The sequence below is a fragment of the Chenopodium quinoa genome, unplaced genomic scaffold (assembly GCF_001683475.1).
Source record: "Chenopodium quinoa cultivar QQ74 unplaced genomic scaffold, ASM168347v1, whole genome shotgun sequence".
NCBI classification, from domain to species: domain Eukaryota; kingdom Viridiplantae; phylum Streptophyta; class Magnoliopsida; order Caryophyllales; family Amaranthaceae; genus Chenopodium; species Chenopodium quinoa.
The window spans coordinates 491,959-509,693 of NW_018743327.1; the positions used below are offsets into that span (position 1 = coordinate 491,959).

The window sequence follows — 17,735 nt, forward strand, 5'->3', positions numbered from 1 at the left end:
ACCCTTAGTAGTTCCCCATTTTAAAGCTTCAAGACAAGCTTGCGTCTTCGAATGCAGAGCCGAAGTTGCTAAACCAAAGCCTGCTCCTCCATCCGTGAAATCTTCTCCATTTAGCTTGAAAGCCCAATCAAAACCACTTCGTCCACTACCTTTCTCCCAAGAGCCATCTATCTGAATCGTACAATCTGGTTGTGCTATATTTGGACCAAATGTAAAACCTTCCCGTCCTATATGTACCTGAGAGAATCCCGGCGGTTCATTGGGTTCCATATCCTAATGTTGCTGCACACCTGAAAAAAGTATATCTGGCTTGTTGAAATCATGCAGTGATTGTACAGCCTGTGCTATGTTTTTCTCCAAAGTGGTAGTACCACCACTATCTCCTTTGAAAACACGTTGATTTCTAGTAATTCACAGACCCCATAAAATTGCAATAAAGCTTGTTATTGCGGAGCTCTAAATTCCATCCTGACTATAAAGAAGCAGGATATAGGTTTGAATCCAATCCGGGAGATTGACGGTATTGGACTCAGTAGTTGTATAAGTGTCAGCTATGTTTGCATTTTGCCATGCAAATTTAGCCAGATCACATAACCTAAAGATGTGTTATATGTTTTCAACCTCCACTCCGCAAAAATCGCACAAAACATTCATTTGCATACCACGCTGTGCTAATTTTTCTTTTGTTGGGATGGCATCATAGTAAAGTTTCCACACGAACATGCTCCATTTTGGTTGTATGTTTAGTCTCCAAATTATCTTGAAAAAGCTTAACGTACCTGTGCTTTGCACCGGATCCTGGTTGGTATCCTTTTGTGATAAGAAGGCATACCTAGATTTAACTGTAAATTTTCCCGAGGAATGATTCGGCCAATACATGAAGTCCTCCGCCCTGTCCAGAGGAAGTTCAATACCAAGAATTTTTTTGTGCACTATGCCATTCAAATCTCTCTCTCACAAGAGTAGCTTTCCATGAGCACGAATCCAGGTTTATAAAATCTCTAACCTTCCACCTCAAACTGTCACCCAAAGTGTGATTTGACCGGACAACTGGAGTTGTCCCATGAACCCAGTCCTACTACAAGCAGGAATATTATCACCATTCCCAATCTTCCAAGCAAAACCTGGTCGGAAATGATTGGCCACTTGCTGGAATCCTCTTCGGGCATACGAAAGGGATCCTAGCACCAGATTCCTTGGAGCACCATGACACATAACACATTTTAATTTAGCATTGAAAACCTTAGCCGCTAAAAGTTGTGGATTCTTGTGCATCCTAAGAACATTCTTGAACAGAAGGGTATCATTCATCAAACTAGTAGCTCTAATTCCCAAACCGCCCATACCTTTCGGTAACTGAATAATTTTCCCGCTTCATCCAATGAATACCCTTTTCCCCACTAGTGGCCCACCAGAATCTTGTTATAATTAAATCTAATTTGTTGGCCATTGATAACGGTAATTTAAGGGACTTCATGACATGTGAAGTTATTCCCATTAAAACCGAATTAATAAGTACCAATTTTGTAGATTATGATGCTCTACAAGTAGACTAAGCAAGGATTTTTGTTTTTACTTTCTCCACCAAGAAGTTGAAGCTGTCTGATTTTTTCCCCACAATATCAATCGGATTCCCTAAGTATGTTCCCATAATCTGAACACTAGGGATCCTTAGAATCTCTTTAAAATCGGTAACAAGGCTTTGAGGGACAGAAGGACTGAATTTTATGTAAGACTTTTGAAAATTTATCCTTTGCCCTAATACTGCCCCAAACCTTGTTAAAATATCCCGGATGTTTTCACAAGAAGTGTGATCGATTTTGAAGAAAAACATGGCATCATCTGCAAAAAATAAATGAGAAATTTTGGGAGCCCTTATAGCAATTTTAATTCCACTAAACAACTTTATTTATTCAGCTAAGAGCAGCATTCTAGACAAAACATCCATAAAAAAAAGGAATAAATACGGGGATAGAGGATCACCTTGTCGTAGACCGCAATGTGATTTGAAGCTCTTTGTCGTTTTCCCATTCACAATGGCCTTGAAACTGACCGTTGAGACAAATTGAGAAATCCACTGAATCCACCGGGAAGAGAAACCATAGGTTTTAAGGATTTTAAATAAAAAAATCCAATCAACCCGACCATATGCTTTTGACATATCAACCTTGACAGCTGACAGGTGAGTTGAATGCTTTTTCATGTTAATGAAATGGATAAGTTCCTGTGATATGCCAGGTGAGTATTATATGTATGATGAACATAATAGTAGTTGATTATATTATTATTAGTATGAATATTAGTATTGTAGTTTAAAAAGTGTTGTTTTAGTTGTTAGTGTAAGATGTAGAAGGTTGGAGTACGACATACTTTTGTTGTTTGCTTTCTATCAAGTATGTGCTATTATTTGGTTTTAAAAATTGCAAGAAAATAGTAGTATGCATTAGTTTTGGATGAATTTATCCCGGTTTAGAAAAAAAGTAGATTGAACTATTTTGTTAATGTTTAAAAGTAGTGCAAGTGTATAATTTTGGTTATTATTATTATTATTATTATTATTATTATTATTATTATTATTATTATTATTAGGGAATTGCAAGTGTATATTTAGTAGGAATTCATTAAAAAAAAGATTGATTTTGCAAAGAAAAAAACAATACATGAATACGACATAATAGATTCACATGCTTGTTAGCAATAGGGATGTGAGTTGATTTGTCACTAGTTCACAACCTATTTATTCAAACTAACAATCATATACAAGTGTGTCAAGGGGGTGATAAGATGAAAAATATGTAAAAATCTTAATAAGTGGGTAGTGAGTAGTTTCATCTCCCGAAAATGAACACTACTTGTAGTAGGTGCTCTACAATAGACAATATGTTGAATTGAGGGTTTTGTTCAGGTCACATCACTGAGATACGTGGTGATGAGGGAACAGGGAAGATACAAATGTGCTTGAAAATGATGTTAGCTTCTCAGTTGGCTCCGTCAATAGGGGTTTAGGATCTCCATCGGTGTACATACAACCAATCGGTCATTTTCCATCGGTCATAACGAATGAAATGATCCCGCATGTTTTTGGTTCAACAACAACACAAGGTCAGCACCCGTTGGAGAGGATATTAGTGAAAAAGGTGGAATCTCCTTGTAATCTAGTAGGAACCGTGCAATGGCTTGAAACATTCTTGCAAAGCTCAATAGGTACGATAGGACAGTATCGAGTTGTTGTCATTGACTCTATTTCAAGTATATGTCGTTTTCATTTTACTAACACAAGATATTCTATGATGGAAAGGACTGCAATTTTAAATGTGGTATCAAATGGACTTAAATCGTTGGCAAAGAAATACAATCTTTTTATTGTAGCTGTCAATGATGTTATAGAAGTGTCCCGGAATGATTATGAAGGTGGTAGCAATATGATAATATCGAACGGGAGGAAGGTGCGACTTGCACTAGGAAGAATTTGGTGTAATAATATATGTACAAGGATATTTATGTCAAAGAAGTTCAATAAGAGCACTGAAGTGTGGGATAGAACAATGTCGTTATTATCATCACCCGTATTAGATAATAATGGGTGCACTTTAAAAATTAGTAAGGCAGGTATTGTTGATGTATGAAAAAATATCTTTGAAATTATTAATGGCGATGTAGTATGAATTGTATGTCATTAGTATTGATTTTAGTTTTGCATTATTAAATCATCTTAGTTACATGTATGTACAACAGTTATTATTGGTGTATAATCAGGGCCATCCCTAAGGCAGGGCAACAGGTGTCGTCGCCCGGGGCCCGAATGAAGAAGGCCCAAGTTTTAATTAATGTCCTTCAGCCTTTTTTTTTTTTTTTTTTTGAAAAGTTAGGGAGAAAAATCCTAACTAATTAATGTTACAGTATGCAATGTACTATTTCAAAAAAATGTTACAGTATGTACGCCTTCATGCTTTTCCATATTATTATGTTCATTTTCCTAAATTTCAGCTTACAAATCCTTTATTCTTTCCTAATAATTCCCCTAAAAAATCTTAATTGCAATAATTTATTGTTATTTTCTTCCAAAATAATATTTTCTCATTCATAATTAATTGATTTCTTCTGTAGTTAATTTATTTTTACAATTTTCAACCTCAGTAATCTCCTAAAAAAGGGCTAATTCAATTATTCGAATGGTATTCTTCATCTTTGATTTTCAATGGGATCCGGTCACCGCTGCATCAGTTGTAAGTAGTTTTTCGAAGTTAAAATTATTGCAAATGTTTTTGAGGTTATCAATGTCACAAGAAAGACTAAATGGTCTTGCCATTTTATGTATTGAGGAAAATATGTTTTATCATATTAATATGGACATTATTATTTCCTTATTGGTGATTTTGTATCTATAAATGTTCGTGGACAATGTTTTGTATGTTGATTTGGATACCTAATTTTTAAGTTATTGTTTTTTTCTGTATTGTAAGTTGATTTTTATTTTTTAATTCAATCCGTTAAAAAAAATCATTTGTTTACTTTACTGGATAATAAGGGCCCTAATTTTTCATAGGCCACCAAAAAGCTAGGAACGGGCTGAGTATAACAAAGTATCATCTTCCTGTAAAAAAAAAAAAAAAGTATAAACTTAATAATTTTAGTATCAAATTTACTATTAGGGTATTTAAAAAAAATCATGAATTCTAAACTGTACTATTATTGTAATGGGGAAATTAAAATTAAACCAACAATGAAAATATTTCATACCACAACGCAGTATCAAAAGTTATATATGTAGTTGGATCGCCCCGTGCTACCCACACGTCAACCAACTTTAAATGTAAATATCAAATCAATTTAAAATTAATAGAATGACTAATTAATCACTTGAAAAAAGATTTTAGACAATATTAGAATATCATACTACATACCTCCGTTAATTATTATGTGCAACTTTAGGGCATTATTTGTGAGACATAAAATATTTCAAATTTACACATAATAATTAATGGAGGGAGTAACATTTTATAAAGACAAATTAGAGTTTTGTTAATGATGGTAAATTTTTTTAAAGAGAGGCTCTATTTTGTTCATTATAGTTTTCACTAATCTATAAACCTTATTAAATATGGGAACTTAGCAACAGTGTTTTCTGGTGTTATTACACTATCACCCCCGAATTAAATGTATTTCCGAAATTACCCTTTCTGGGGTTTGAACTGTATTTTCCTTGCCACCTGTACGGGGGTTTTTTTTTCTCCATTTCTTTGCCTCGTGTAGAAGAGATTACAGCTGTTCTTTCTTTTCTGATTAAAATTGCATTATTGATTTACTGGAGCTGTGTTTGACTTCATTCTTGGTTTGGTTTCTGCTGTGTACTTCCGTGGCTGATGAGGTTTGGAAGGGATTCATCTTTGGTTGCTGCTATGTCTGAGAGTGGCTGGTATGTATTTTTACTGGTTTGGATTTGTTTGTCAGGGTTGTTGTATTGCCTTGCATGTTTAAATTGTTGCTTCGTTTTGATTAGTAGATTAGGAATTGACTTAGTTTGGTTATAGTATTAGTTTCAGTCAACGAATGCTTTCTGTCATGTACAGTAGCTTACCCACTTTGTGCAGTGCCTATTCCCGAAACTTGAGGCACAACAAAGCCTTGGGGATTACTCAATTGTACTTTTAGGAAGGAGAATTATGACTGTTTTTAGGGTTCCCACTGTGGGTATAGTCGGTTTCATTGCCTATATATAGAGGAAGATGTTGCTATATTTTCCCATAAATTAAAAATCATAAAAATAAATCATTTCTTGATACTTATGATTTGAGATTGGGTTGTAAAGGTATTCGTTTTAGTGTTAATATTGTAGCCAATATTGTTTTTGGTTTCCTTATCGAATTGACCATTGCCAGAGATTGGTATTTGGATTTCTTGACAAATTGGACATTTCCTGACAAATCGAACTTTAACATTGCACCCTTTTTGTTTTATGAGATTGTTATGTATTATTTTGTTTATGGCATAAATTTAGTTAAGGTGTTTAGTAGTATTCTTTGTTTATAGGTATTGGAACAGAGATCCTAACTAATTTCAGACGATGATTTAAAGATAGTGTTGAAAGGGTGAAGTATAAAAGAATTATTAATAGCTAATTTTATGTGTTTTCATTTAATAATTGGAATTGTCGACAGATTGGATGTTACTCTCAAAAATCAAACTTCAAAATTACATCTTTGTGTTCAATTCAATTTATTTAAGGTGTTTAGTTATGTTGTGTGTTGTTTATAGGCTTTAGAAAACATTATTGCAATTTTTGCCTGTTGTTAAAGAGGTATGACTAAAAGATAATTTAAGAGGCATGGTTTACAGATAATTTTGAAGGGTGAAGTATAGAATAGTTATTAATAATTTAATTTTTGTGTTTTAAGTTTTATCATTTTTTGCATTACAGGTTCGGTGATAGTTTATTGGGGTTTGGTGGATTTAGAAATCAGTGTGTTTTGTTTAATGTGCAAGATATTTTGAGGTAATTTCTTAAACTTTACGCTTAGATAGTTTTTAAATTATAGTTTTGATCTGTAATGTGCTTTTTGATGTCCTGTTATTTGCAAATTTTATGCTTTTTGTGGTGCATGAATCTGATTTTAGTGAATTGTTGTAGTTTTTAGAGTTATTTTTCTTAGAGCTCTGTTCCAATTTTTGTTACCCGCGTAGATACGGTGTGAAGGTGTTTTTTGGAAGAAACACAGCTTTCTGGTCTAAGTAATTTTTGTCCTGAACATCACTTTTGCCATTACAGGTTATGGCTAGACGAGCAACCAAAGTTTGTGTTCCTTTTCAGCCTCTTTTGGAAAAGATTGTTAATTGGCTTCAGTTTCCACCTCCAGTCTATGGATTCATAGATATTGCTAAGAACAATGCCTTTGTACGTGTTAATCGGCCAAATTCACGAGCAAAATTTCTTTTTTATGGTGGGGATGCCACTTCAGTAGAAGAGTCTCGCGAGAGAGCAGCTCACAAGGCTGTCAAAAGATTGATTGTCTGTTTAATGTCCGAGTAGATGATTTCACGCACGAACGTCTAAAGATGTATCGTCTTTGTGTCAAGCTATATAAGAATAGATGTGCTGAATTGGTACAAGAGAGGGCAGACCTGAGTTGTATACATGCAGACTGTATTTCAAGAGAGAATGCATCATTTCATGATATTCATGTTTCAGTTGATTTTGTACAATTCTTGGGTGTCTTAGTGAGGAAAACTGGTGTAATTGCAACTACTATAGAGACTACTATGGTACAAGGACATGGCTATATTTCTTGGCTGATGGTAACATGTCCTCATAACAACATTGGCATGGAGTGTATTTTTAGTGACCCCTGTCCAGAAGCAGTTACAGCTGAACAAAGAGTTGTAAGGAAAGCATCTTTTTTCATAGATTCTCGATTAAACCTGGAAATAGTTGATGGCAATTATGGTGATGCTGCAAAGCTCGGTGCTAAATGTTCTTTGATTCGGGAAAAGTTTATGATTCTGAAAGGCCATCTTGAATGTTTAGAAAGGAGTTCTAAACAGGATGAATTTTCTACTGGTTTAGGGAGTGAGATCTATATGACACCAACTGATGAAGGATCACAAATTTCGGTTCTTTCGCTCCCACCAAATTGTCCAATTAAGCGTAGGGTTGGAGTGGAAGAATGCTCTAAAAATGCTAAAGAAGTAGAAGCTTCAGACTGCCTTGTTACTAATGTGCCAGATTTAGAAGCTGTATTTAAGCGTGCTAGGGTTGATTAGTCATGTGTTATTAAAGTATGCTTATTTTGGACTCTAAGTTTAAGGGCTTGTACTCACTCAGTAGGTTTGTTTTATGTAGTGGTAATATTAGCATGCAGTTAGTGCTTATTTATTAATTAGTAATGTCTAAGAAACAAGTTGTGGGTGCTGCTTTCTTTTCTTATGCACTTCTTTTGATGTAATAATATTCGGATAATATATATATATATTTGTGTGTGTGTGTCTGTTTTTCATGTTGTATTATTTATATTTCTTTTAAATATATCTATTTATATGCAGAATATTTGAACTGGTGTTATTTACTGTTCTTTGGATTTGTTATGACCATAGGTTGCCTATGGTTTTTGAATTTATTTACTTGACAGTTTCAACAAATCTGATTTAGGTTTCTGGAGATTTATTTGCAATTCAGCTATAAGAAGGAGTTCAGTTGTTCTTCCGTTGTAATTATGGGTATTGTCTGAATTTGGATTCTATACAATATACTGCTTTGTTTAGAACTACTACTTGCATCTTTTATGCCATGGAATAATTTTGAACTCTTGTGCCTTAGATTGTTGTTATGGTTTGCCAAAATTATCACGCAAAAGTTGTAAACGAGTACAGCAGGCTGCACAAAGGTTCTCACAATCAGCATTTGCGTGGTAAATTATCTGGTTAGCTTATCAAAATTTAAGTTAATGAATTCCTTGTTAGGAAATAAAACTGAAAGTGTTTGGAATTGTAGCCCACCTACATCACATAATCAGTATCAGGATTCCTATTTGAGCTCAACTCAAAGGACAACGAAACGTAGATGTGTACAACAACAACCTCAACCACAGCAAAATAGGTATCAAGTAAAAATTCCTTAGTTTGCTTTTAACCTTATTGCATATTGTATTAAATTTGCTATTGTTAAGTTACTTGTCTTACTTCATGGCATATTCTGATAACCATTTTTGAGTAGATATACTACTGTGAACTGCTTCAGATTTGTCTCCTCAAAAACTTAAAAAGCCCAAAAAAAAAAAAAAAAAAAAAAAAAAAAACAAAAACATTGCAATTTGTTGGCAAGATTAGAATGCCATATCTAATCCAGCTGAATTTGTGCCTTTAACTGTGAATCATCACAAAGAAGCACACCAGCTAGACAGCGTCTTACAGAAAGTATTTTTCTTAATTACAGCAATGCTTTGCATTTTATAAGTACATTCTATGGTGGGTAGTGATTGTTGTTTTTTTGGTGTGTTTTTATAGATCTCCTTGGTGCTGCTATAGATCGAGAATTACCAAGAGAACCTATGAAACTTTCTGTACCTGTTTACTGCCCTAAATGTGGTGCAAAGAAATTTATGTTTGAGTCCCTGCACTTTTGTTGTGGAAATGGGGACATTGAGATAGCGGCAAATGAGTATCCTGCTGAACTTGTTTATTTATTCACTTCAAAGGACGAAATTGCTGACCATTTTTGACAGTATTCTAGACTATATAACAATTTGTTTGTGTACAGTTCACTTGGAGGCCGTTTTGATACAAAAACTTACAAAGGAATTTATGTATTCAAGCTACAAGGTCAAATGTATCATTACGTCCCAAATTTACTACCTAAGGATAACTGCCCTAAATACCTTCAACTGTATTTCTATGATGGACAGCAAGAAGTAAAAAATAGATTGGGTTCTTTTCTAGAAGTAAGAGAAGATGTGATTCATATTCTTATGCAAGTATCATAACAGAATCCATATGCTATTTTTTTTCCGGTCTCTACGGGAACGAGTTGTCAGTGAAGACACGAAGATCATTCTGAATCAGAATCCTGTTCTTGATCAGCGTGTCTATAATGCTCCGGTTGTTGATGATGTCGCTGTAATCTGGCCAGAAAATGCTTCCTCGAGTCAAAGCTCGAGTCCTCATATTATGGTAGTTGGAAAAGCTAATAAGTCTCACAGGATCTATCATCACTATGGTTGTTATGATCCACTTCAGTATCCATTATTATTTCCTCGAGGAGAATGTGGGTGGACTCAAGGTCTTAAAAAAAAGTCTCATTCGAGTAGATCAGCAGATGTACTTCCAGATCCTATAATGTCTTGTGTTGTTCATAGTGCTGAGGATTTGCTACATGAAGAAGAAACACGTACACATTCAAATTTATCTGTTTTATAATCTATTTGGAATATGCCGTAAATTGTTTTGAGCTTACATTGTTTATCGATTCATTTTGTGCATGTTCAAAAAGAAGAAATACTAAAGTAGATAAATTCATTTCTCCCAGAGAATATTACGCTTATAAGTTGCAAATTCGGCCTAATAACATGCTACTATGGGCAGGAAGATGTTTCCAGCAATACATAGTCGATATGTATATAAAGATTGAGAATACAAGGCTCGATTATTTCCGAAACAATCAAGATACAATTAGGGCTGATCTATATAAAGATATTTTAGATTCCTTGGATAGTGGAGAAACTATTGCTTATAATGTTGGTCGTAGAGTGATATTACCCCCCACTTATATTGGAGGTCCTAAAGACATGAAAAAGCGGTATTTAAATGCTATGGCATTGGTGCAACGATTTGGCAAGCCCAATGACATGTAATGCTAATTGGCCAGAAATCAAGGACGAGTTAGCTACTGGTGAACGAGCACAAAACAGACCTGATTTGGTTGCTAGAGTTTTCAGAGCAAAACTGCTTGCATTAAAAAAAGAAATCATGGGGAGAAAGGTTTTTGGAGAAGTTGATGTGATGGTGTATGTAGTGGAGTTTCAAAAAAGAGGTTTGCCACATGCTCACTTTTTAATTATTTTAAAACCTGAGTATAAGATGAAATGTCCTGCTGATTATGATAGATTTGTTTGTGCCGAAATACCGTATGAAAGTAATGCAAATCTTAGACGAATTGTTTTAGTACACATGATGCATGGCCCTTGTGGTATACTTAACCCAGAATGTGCATGTATGCGCACACAGGGTTTAAAACTAAGTTGCAAAAATAAGTATCCTAAAATTTTTTGCAATGAAACTACTAATAATAAAGATGGATACCCTATTTATCGTAGAAGAGAGACTGGGGAAAAAGTAAGTATAAGAAATGCAGAGTTAGACAATCAATGGGTTATTCCCTATAATCCTTATTTGTCTTTGCTATTTAATTGCCATTTAAAGGTCTGAGGTATGTTCAACAATTAAAGCAGTAAAGTACTTATATAAATATGTGTATAAAGGTCATGATAGAATTTCTTATAATGTAGTATCACGTAATAATGAAGTTGTAGATGAGATTAAACAATTTCAATCAGGACGTTGGGTATCTCCTTGTGAAGCAGCATGGAGAATATTCAGTTTTGATTTGTTCGAGATGTATCCTCCAGTTTTGCCTTTACAGGTCCATTTGCCGAACATGCAGACTGTTTGTGTTCATCCTCATGAAAGGCTTCAGGCTATAGTTTCAAATTCTAAGCGGTCTAAAACTCAATTGACCGAATTCTTTGCAAATAATGCTGCTTCTGAAGGTGGATTGGGATACTTATATGGTGAATTCTGTGAGCACTATACATGGGATCAAAATCATAAGAAGTAGAGCCAACGGGTTCAGAATAAGCTATAAATTGGGAGATTAGCATTTGTCTATCCCGCAGAAGGTGAACGGTTTTTCTTAAGACTTTTATTGCTAAATGTAAGAAGCCCTAAGTCATTTGAAGATTTACGAACTGTCAATGGTCATCTTTATCCAAATTTTCAAGAAAATGCTTTAAAACTTGGACTTATAGAAGATGATGATACAACTACTTTAACATTGGCTAAAGCTTGTGAGACTCACATACCTGCTGCCTTACGCCGGTTATTTGCAACAGTTCTTATATTCTGCAAACCAAGTGATCCTGCTGCTTTATGGGTTAAATATTACCCTTTTCTTGGTGAAGACTTTTCTCACAAATATCCACAGCAACTGGATAGAGTGCAACAACTTACTGTCAGAGCTATAGAGCAGCATCTTGAAGCCATGGGAAAATCTCTTGTTTTTTTTGGATTAGACTATTTAAATTCCCAATTTACTGACGAGTTCAGACGGACAAAAGACATTGCAGATGCCCTTGATGCACCTATCCTAGAAGAATGCTTAACTTATCGCTCTAAGTTAAACTCTGCACAGAATGCTGCTTTGTGTGTATTATGGAACATGTTATGCAACAAAAAGGTGGAGCTTTTTTTATTGATGGACCTGGAGGCACGGGGAAAACTTTCTTGTATAATGCTTTATACGCAGAAATACGTTTAATGAACAAGATTGTTTTACCTACAGCAACATCTGGAATTGCTGCTGCAAACATTCCTTCAGGTAGGACTGCTCATTCAAGATTTAAAATACCAATTGATAGTGATGCTTCTTTAGCCTGTGATGTTCCAAAACAAGGTAGTTTAGCAGCATTGTTAAAGGAAACTACACTTATAATATGGGATGAGGCTTCAATGGCTAAGAAACAAAACCTTGAGTCTCTGGATCTTTTGTTACAAGATATATGTGGGAATAAATTCACATTTGGAGGCAAGGTTGTTGTATTTGGAGGTGATTTTAGGCAGGTTTTACCAGTGGTCCCTCCAAAAACTATGAAGGAAGCAATTGAAGCAAGTATAGTTACTTCTTATCAGTGTCCTAAATTCATCAAATTTAGCCTAACAGAAAACATTAGAGCAAGAGAAGATCCTGTCTATTCTGCTTTTTTGCTTGATTTGGGCAACGGGAAATTACAAGATACAGAAAATGCACTGATTGAGTTACCAGAAGACATTGTTCATTCCAGCATTAATGTAACAGAATTAGTTTCTACTGTTGCATTTCAAATATTTCCAGAAGTTGTTCAGGGGCAGTTTGATAGTCAAGTGTTCACTGAAAAAGAAATTTTAACACCAATGAATGATGATGTTGATTCTATCAATACATTCATGATTGAGCAGTTTCCTGGACAAGCAGTTAAATACAAGAGTTTTGATGCCATGATAAGTGATACGTGTAATATCTACCCTACAGAATTCATCAACAAGTTATGCCCTGGTGGGATGAGCCCTCATGAACTTGTTTTAAAGGAAAATTGCCCTGTTATACTGTTGAGAAATCTTCTTCCTTCTTCGGGTCTATGCAATGGAACAAGGTTAATATGCAATAAGTTTTTCCCGAATGTAATCCAGTGTACAATAGCAGTTGGGCACTACAAAGGAGAACAAGTCTTTATACACAGAATCAATTTAAGACCCTCTAATTCTGTCAATTATCCATTCCAGTTTGAAAGGAAATAGTTTCCTATCAAGTTAAGCTTTGCAATATTAACAAGTCCCAAGGACAAACTCTAACTCAAGTATCAATTTATCTTCCACGTCCTTGCTTTTCACATGGATAACTTTATGTTGCATTATCTCGAGCCAAAAAAGCAACAGATGTCTGTGTTTTTACAAAAAAAAAAAACATACAGATACAAGTTCTTTAGCTGCAATAACCAATGTAGTGTCCTATGAACTTCTACGCTTAGCAGGTATCCTTCAAAATGAAATAGAATATTGCTCGGAATGAATGAAGCTGATGAAGCTGACAGGAATATATACCAATTAATGTTGTCACATCTATACAGGTAACTTCAAATTTTGCTTTATACATTTTTATTAAATTGAATCAGTTTTCTTTAACTTGTTTGCTTTCTATTTTTATTAGCACTTTTCCCATCCTTTTTGTTATTTTTGTTTAGATGTACCAGATTACCTAACTGAGCAATGAGTACAGTGTTAAAAATTAAGTTTTTAAGACTGATGGACAAGGTAAATTAAAGCAATCATATTACTGCCTTTGTTGCCTTATTGTCAATTACTATTAAGTATTCATGTTCATTTTGCATAGTATGTCTTTACAAATACAACGCTAATGCATGAATATGAAAACTATGAAGTTTCTTGATAATAATTCTGTTGGTTTATTATTTCGTTTTCAACACATGCATTATAGCCTCTTATTATTAGATTCTGTGGAAAATGTCTGGTAGAGTAATATAAGAGACTTCCTTTATTATTATTACCTATATGCTTATCTTGTATAAAAGTATTGCACACTACTTTAAAATTCTATGATTAGTATGAAAGTTGGATTTGACACCATATATTTAACACTGAAAATGCAGGTTAATTACATTATTCATTATATATTTCCTGATCAGAATCCTTAGTGATTATAATCAAAAGAAGCAATATGTACAGGTAAGTGATTCTATCTATTTAGACTCGAGAATTTTTTTTTCTTTCAAAGACTAAACCGATGACTAACTCAAAGAGTAAAAAACACAAAACTGATGACTAACTCAGTAATATTCTGTACCATCAGGTCTGAGATCATTATATAGACTAGACAGTCACAAATCTTCAAGAAGGTAACTATCAATAATCGTTTGTCAATCCTCATTACATCACTTGCATGCCTTTATAGAAAGCTATTTAAATTTCCTGTTATTTACAGGAAATCTGCAAATATGTGATTCAATTGTCATGCTTTACACGCTAACTTGTGTTTCCTCATATTAGACTAATGTGCATTTAAATTTAATTATATTTATTTCTAAATCACATATAACTAAGTTACTTTATATACGTATTCATGTATTAATATCGTATCTTTTTGTATGTTAAGTGGTTGAATTTCTTTTGTGTCAAGAATACAGCTAAGTTTCAACTTGGACAACTTCAGAAAGCTACTTATCATGCTTTATCGGTATTAACTTCTAAAGATGTCCTTTATTGATATGCAATTCGTGAAAGTCAATTTATTTAGCTAATAAAAGGCTTTTTGTTATGGCTGGAAATCAGATATACTGCTGCTGGGCAAGTAACTAAAACACTTTGGACTTATAGTGAGGCAATGTAAGTCAACCATTCTAGCATTATAGTATATCTGCTATGATACAGAACTCATAAATGCTTTAATAGATATATATGTTATTGTGATAACCATTTAAAGGATATTTATATCTTGTTTCTGTAAAAGGATCACTTTTTCTTTCATTGGAAAGTATCATGTTTAGATTTTCAATTTTCTCATCAAGAGTCCATTTTTTTGTGATTTTTTAATGCCCAAAATTTGGGCTATCTCTCTTTAGATATATAAATCGGGCTGGGTAAAATGTAGTCAACATTACAAGTAATGTGACTAAGATGTTAAAAGATAATTATATGTTTGGGCTATATCTCTTCGGATATATAAAATGGGCTGGGTAAAATGTAGCCCACACTACAAGTAATGAAACTGAGATATTAAAGGATAATTACATATGCTAGGTTAGTACGGTACATTTCTGTCACAGATTCATAGTTTACAACTTCTAAGGAATAATATTAATTGTTTAACTTAATTACCTACTATACCAAACTATCACTTTCAGTATTATTCTATATCCTTTACCTATTAACTTTTAAAAATACAATTACAAATTATAGTTAGAACAAATTATTAGTCCATTCCTTTTACATTATATGTTATTTGCTAAGATATTCCTAAATTCATTGCTTTTCCACTTGTACCTATGATAGTTTTTATTACAAACTTCTGTTTGATGTTTTTTTGTTGTTTTATTTATTTATTTATTTATTTATTTATTTATTTTGGTTTTCTAAGGAAACTTCTATTTGTTGTTATGTACATATGTTTCATGCATTTCCTTTTTCAATTGTTATATATATATATATATATATATATATATATATATATATCTTTTTTTGATAAAGAAAAAAACACAAATTCAAACTACCTATTATGTGCTTGCTTCATAGATAATATATAAAATTTACATTGAAACAAATTCCTTTATATTAAATCAGTAGCTATCTTAGATTATATACCTTGCATAGTTTACTTAGTTAATGCTTTGCATCATACAATTTATTTCTATATATTTAGCCACGTCATAAACTCTATAAATACATTGATTTGTTCTCCTTGTGTCAAAAATTTTACACAGACAATGAATACACCTTCAAAAATGAAGCTTGAACCAGTTTATTTAGATGAACTCAACACTCAAAGTAAAGACTACAAGGTTAAAGTGACTGTAGCTGAAAAGGGGAGAGCACAACCTTCACCCAAGAAACCAGGAGTTATTTTTCAGACAATCATTCTAGAAGATGAAAAGGTACCTACTTTACTGCTTCTCATTTACTTATCAACACTTAAACCAACTTAACATGCAGCTTTATAAGTTATATACCTTTTTATTTTCCTTCGATAGACTATATAAGTAATGGATCTACTATATTTTGTTATTTCATCTACATTATAAATTAATATTTATTCATATTCACATAGAATGTTCATTAAACTGTGATTTTCATTGTCTTACAATTACAAAGACACCATTACTATTTATGACTAAGTTTACGACTAACTTGTATTATATGTGTCTCACCAGAAAAACAGAATGCGTTGTGCTCTTTTTGGAGATCAGATACATGCATATGAAGATGTTCTAAAACCAACAGGTCAATATGAAATATCAAAAGCTCCTATAACTGCTGTGGAAGATCAGTACAAACTTAATCTTGAAGAACTTCCTCATCAAATGACTATTGGACAGCAAACTATCATTCAGCGTTTAAACCCAGAAAGTGGTCCAATTGAGCCTAAATATCAACCTCTATCTACTATCCCAAGATCACCTGATCCAAATGGCAGATTTGGTATTGATTATGTTTTATTTTATTCCTTTTCAAACAGAATTCTCTGCTTCTATTTACAAGTATTAGTTTATATTGTTATTTATATTAGATAATTTCATTCTTTTGTCTTTAAACAGATATTGTTGGTGTGGTCTTGTTTGTTGAAGATGCACCTCGCATTATATCCAATGCTAGAGGTCGAGACAGTCCAGTGCGTGAAATATCTATTACCGACACAAGGTAACCTTGTACCTTTATTAAACATATTTACCTTGAGTACAACACCTGATTAAGATACCTAACAACATATAATGCATGATCAATCAGCCAAGACCATGCTATGACCATTTCAGCATGGAATGATCTCACTGGAAAACCATGGGATGCCATGAGTAATTGGGCTGAGTGATTCAATGTTATCGGATTTACTGCACTGAAAACTCGACGTACAAGAGGTAGAATTGTTACATGTACTTGACCAGTAGTAATCTAATCTGAAACAACTTTTGGTTTATTTTGCAGGATTCACTTTGAACACTACTATGTCTACAAGGATAATTATGATCCTAAAGGAGAAAGAGCAGGTATGCTTCGAGAATGGTAATTAATACATCTAACAATAAATAAATCATATATAAATAAATCATGTACTGAACTTATAGTTTTTCAAATTGCAGGGTCAAATTATACCAACATGTCTTTCTTGATAGACAAGAAAAAATTCTGAATGTCAAATATCCAAGTGCTGAGAAAAAAAATTGTGACAATTGCTGAATTACGAAGCAAGAAGGTTTCTCCTTCATTCTATTACTTAACTCTGAAAACCCAATAATGCCCACTGTTTGCTACCTTCTATATAGGTCTTTATAAAAACTTGTCTAATACACCTGTGATTGATTTAATATAGGCATCAAATGCAATTCCAGATGAGGTAGCATGGATTAGAGTAACTATCCCAGAACCTGACCTACAGAGAGTTAATGCATACATTGGATGCTTAGGATGTGGAAAGCGAACACATCTTCCTGTTGGAACTCGCTTCCCTTGCATCTCTTGCAAGAAAGGAGAAACTACAGCTGGTTATAGGTACTTTTTAATCGCTTATTTATGCTTTACTCTTAACAAAATAAGCTTGACTAATAATTCTAATTCTTTTATTGCATATATGTCTAGAGTGACTTTTAAGTTCGATGCTGCTGATAATAGTGGAGCGATGTCATTCACAACCTTTAATGATGACACAGAAAAGCTTTTTCGCAAATCTGCATTAGACATATGGAATATTAAAACAACTGTAAGTACTAATA

General features: G+C 33.5%; 1 protein-coding gene across 2 annotated transcripts; it reads left to right on the forward strand.

Moving 5' to 3' along the window:
* The first annotated feature begins 5,216 nt into the window (after nt 1-5,216).
* LOC110737359 lies at nt 5,217-7,986 on the forward strand. 2 transcript variants are annotated; one of them, XM_021917710.1, is made up of 3 exons: nt 5,217-5,416; nt 6,419-6,493; nt 6,767-7,986. In XM_021917710.1, the coding sequence occupies exon 3, from the start codon at nt 7,054-7,056 to the stop codon at nt 7,756-7,758; it is 705 nt and encodes a 234-aa protein (XP_021773402.1). In that variant the 5' UTR covers nt 5,217-5,416; nt 6,419-6,493; nt 6,767-7,053; the 3' UTR covers nt 7,759-7,986. The 2 variants fall into 2 exon arrangements, with proteins under 2 accessions (XP_021773402.1, XP_021773403.1); XM_021917711.1 differs by lacking the exon at nt 6,419-6,493.
* Nucleotides 7,987-17,735: the final 9,749 nt, after the last annotated feature.

What these genes read in the sequence shown, in the direction of transcription:
- LOC110737359 (XM_021917710.1), top strand. Translation starts at nt 7,054, where the DNA reads ATGTATCGTCTTTGTGTCAAGCTATATAAGAATAGATGTGCTGAATTG.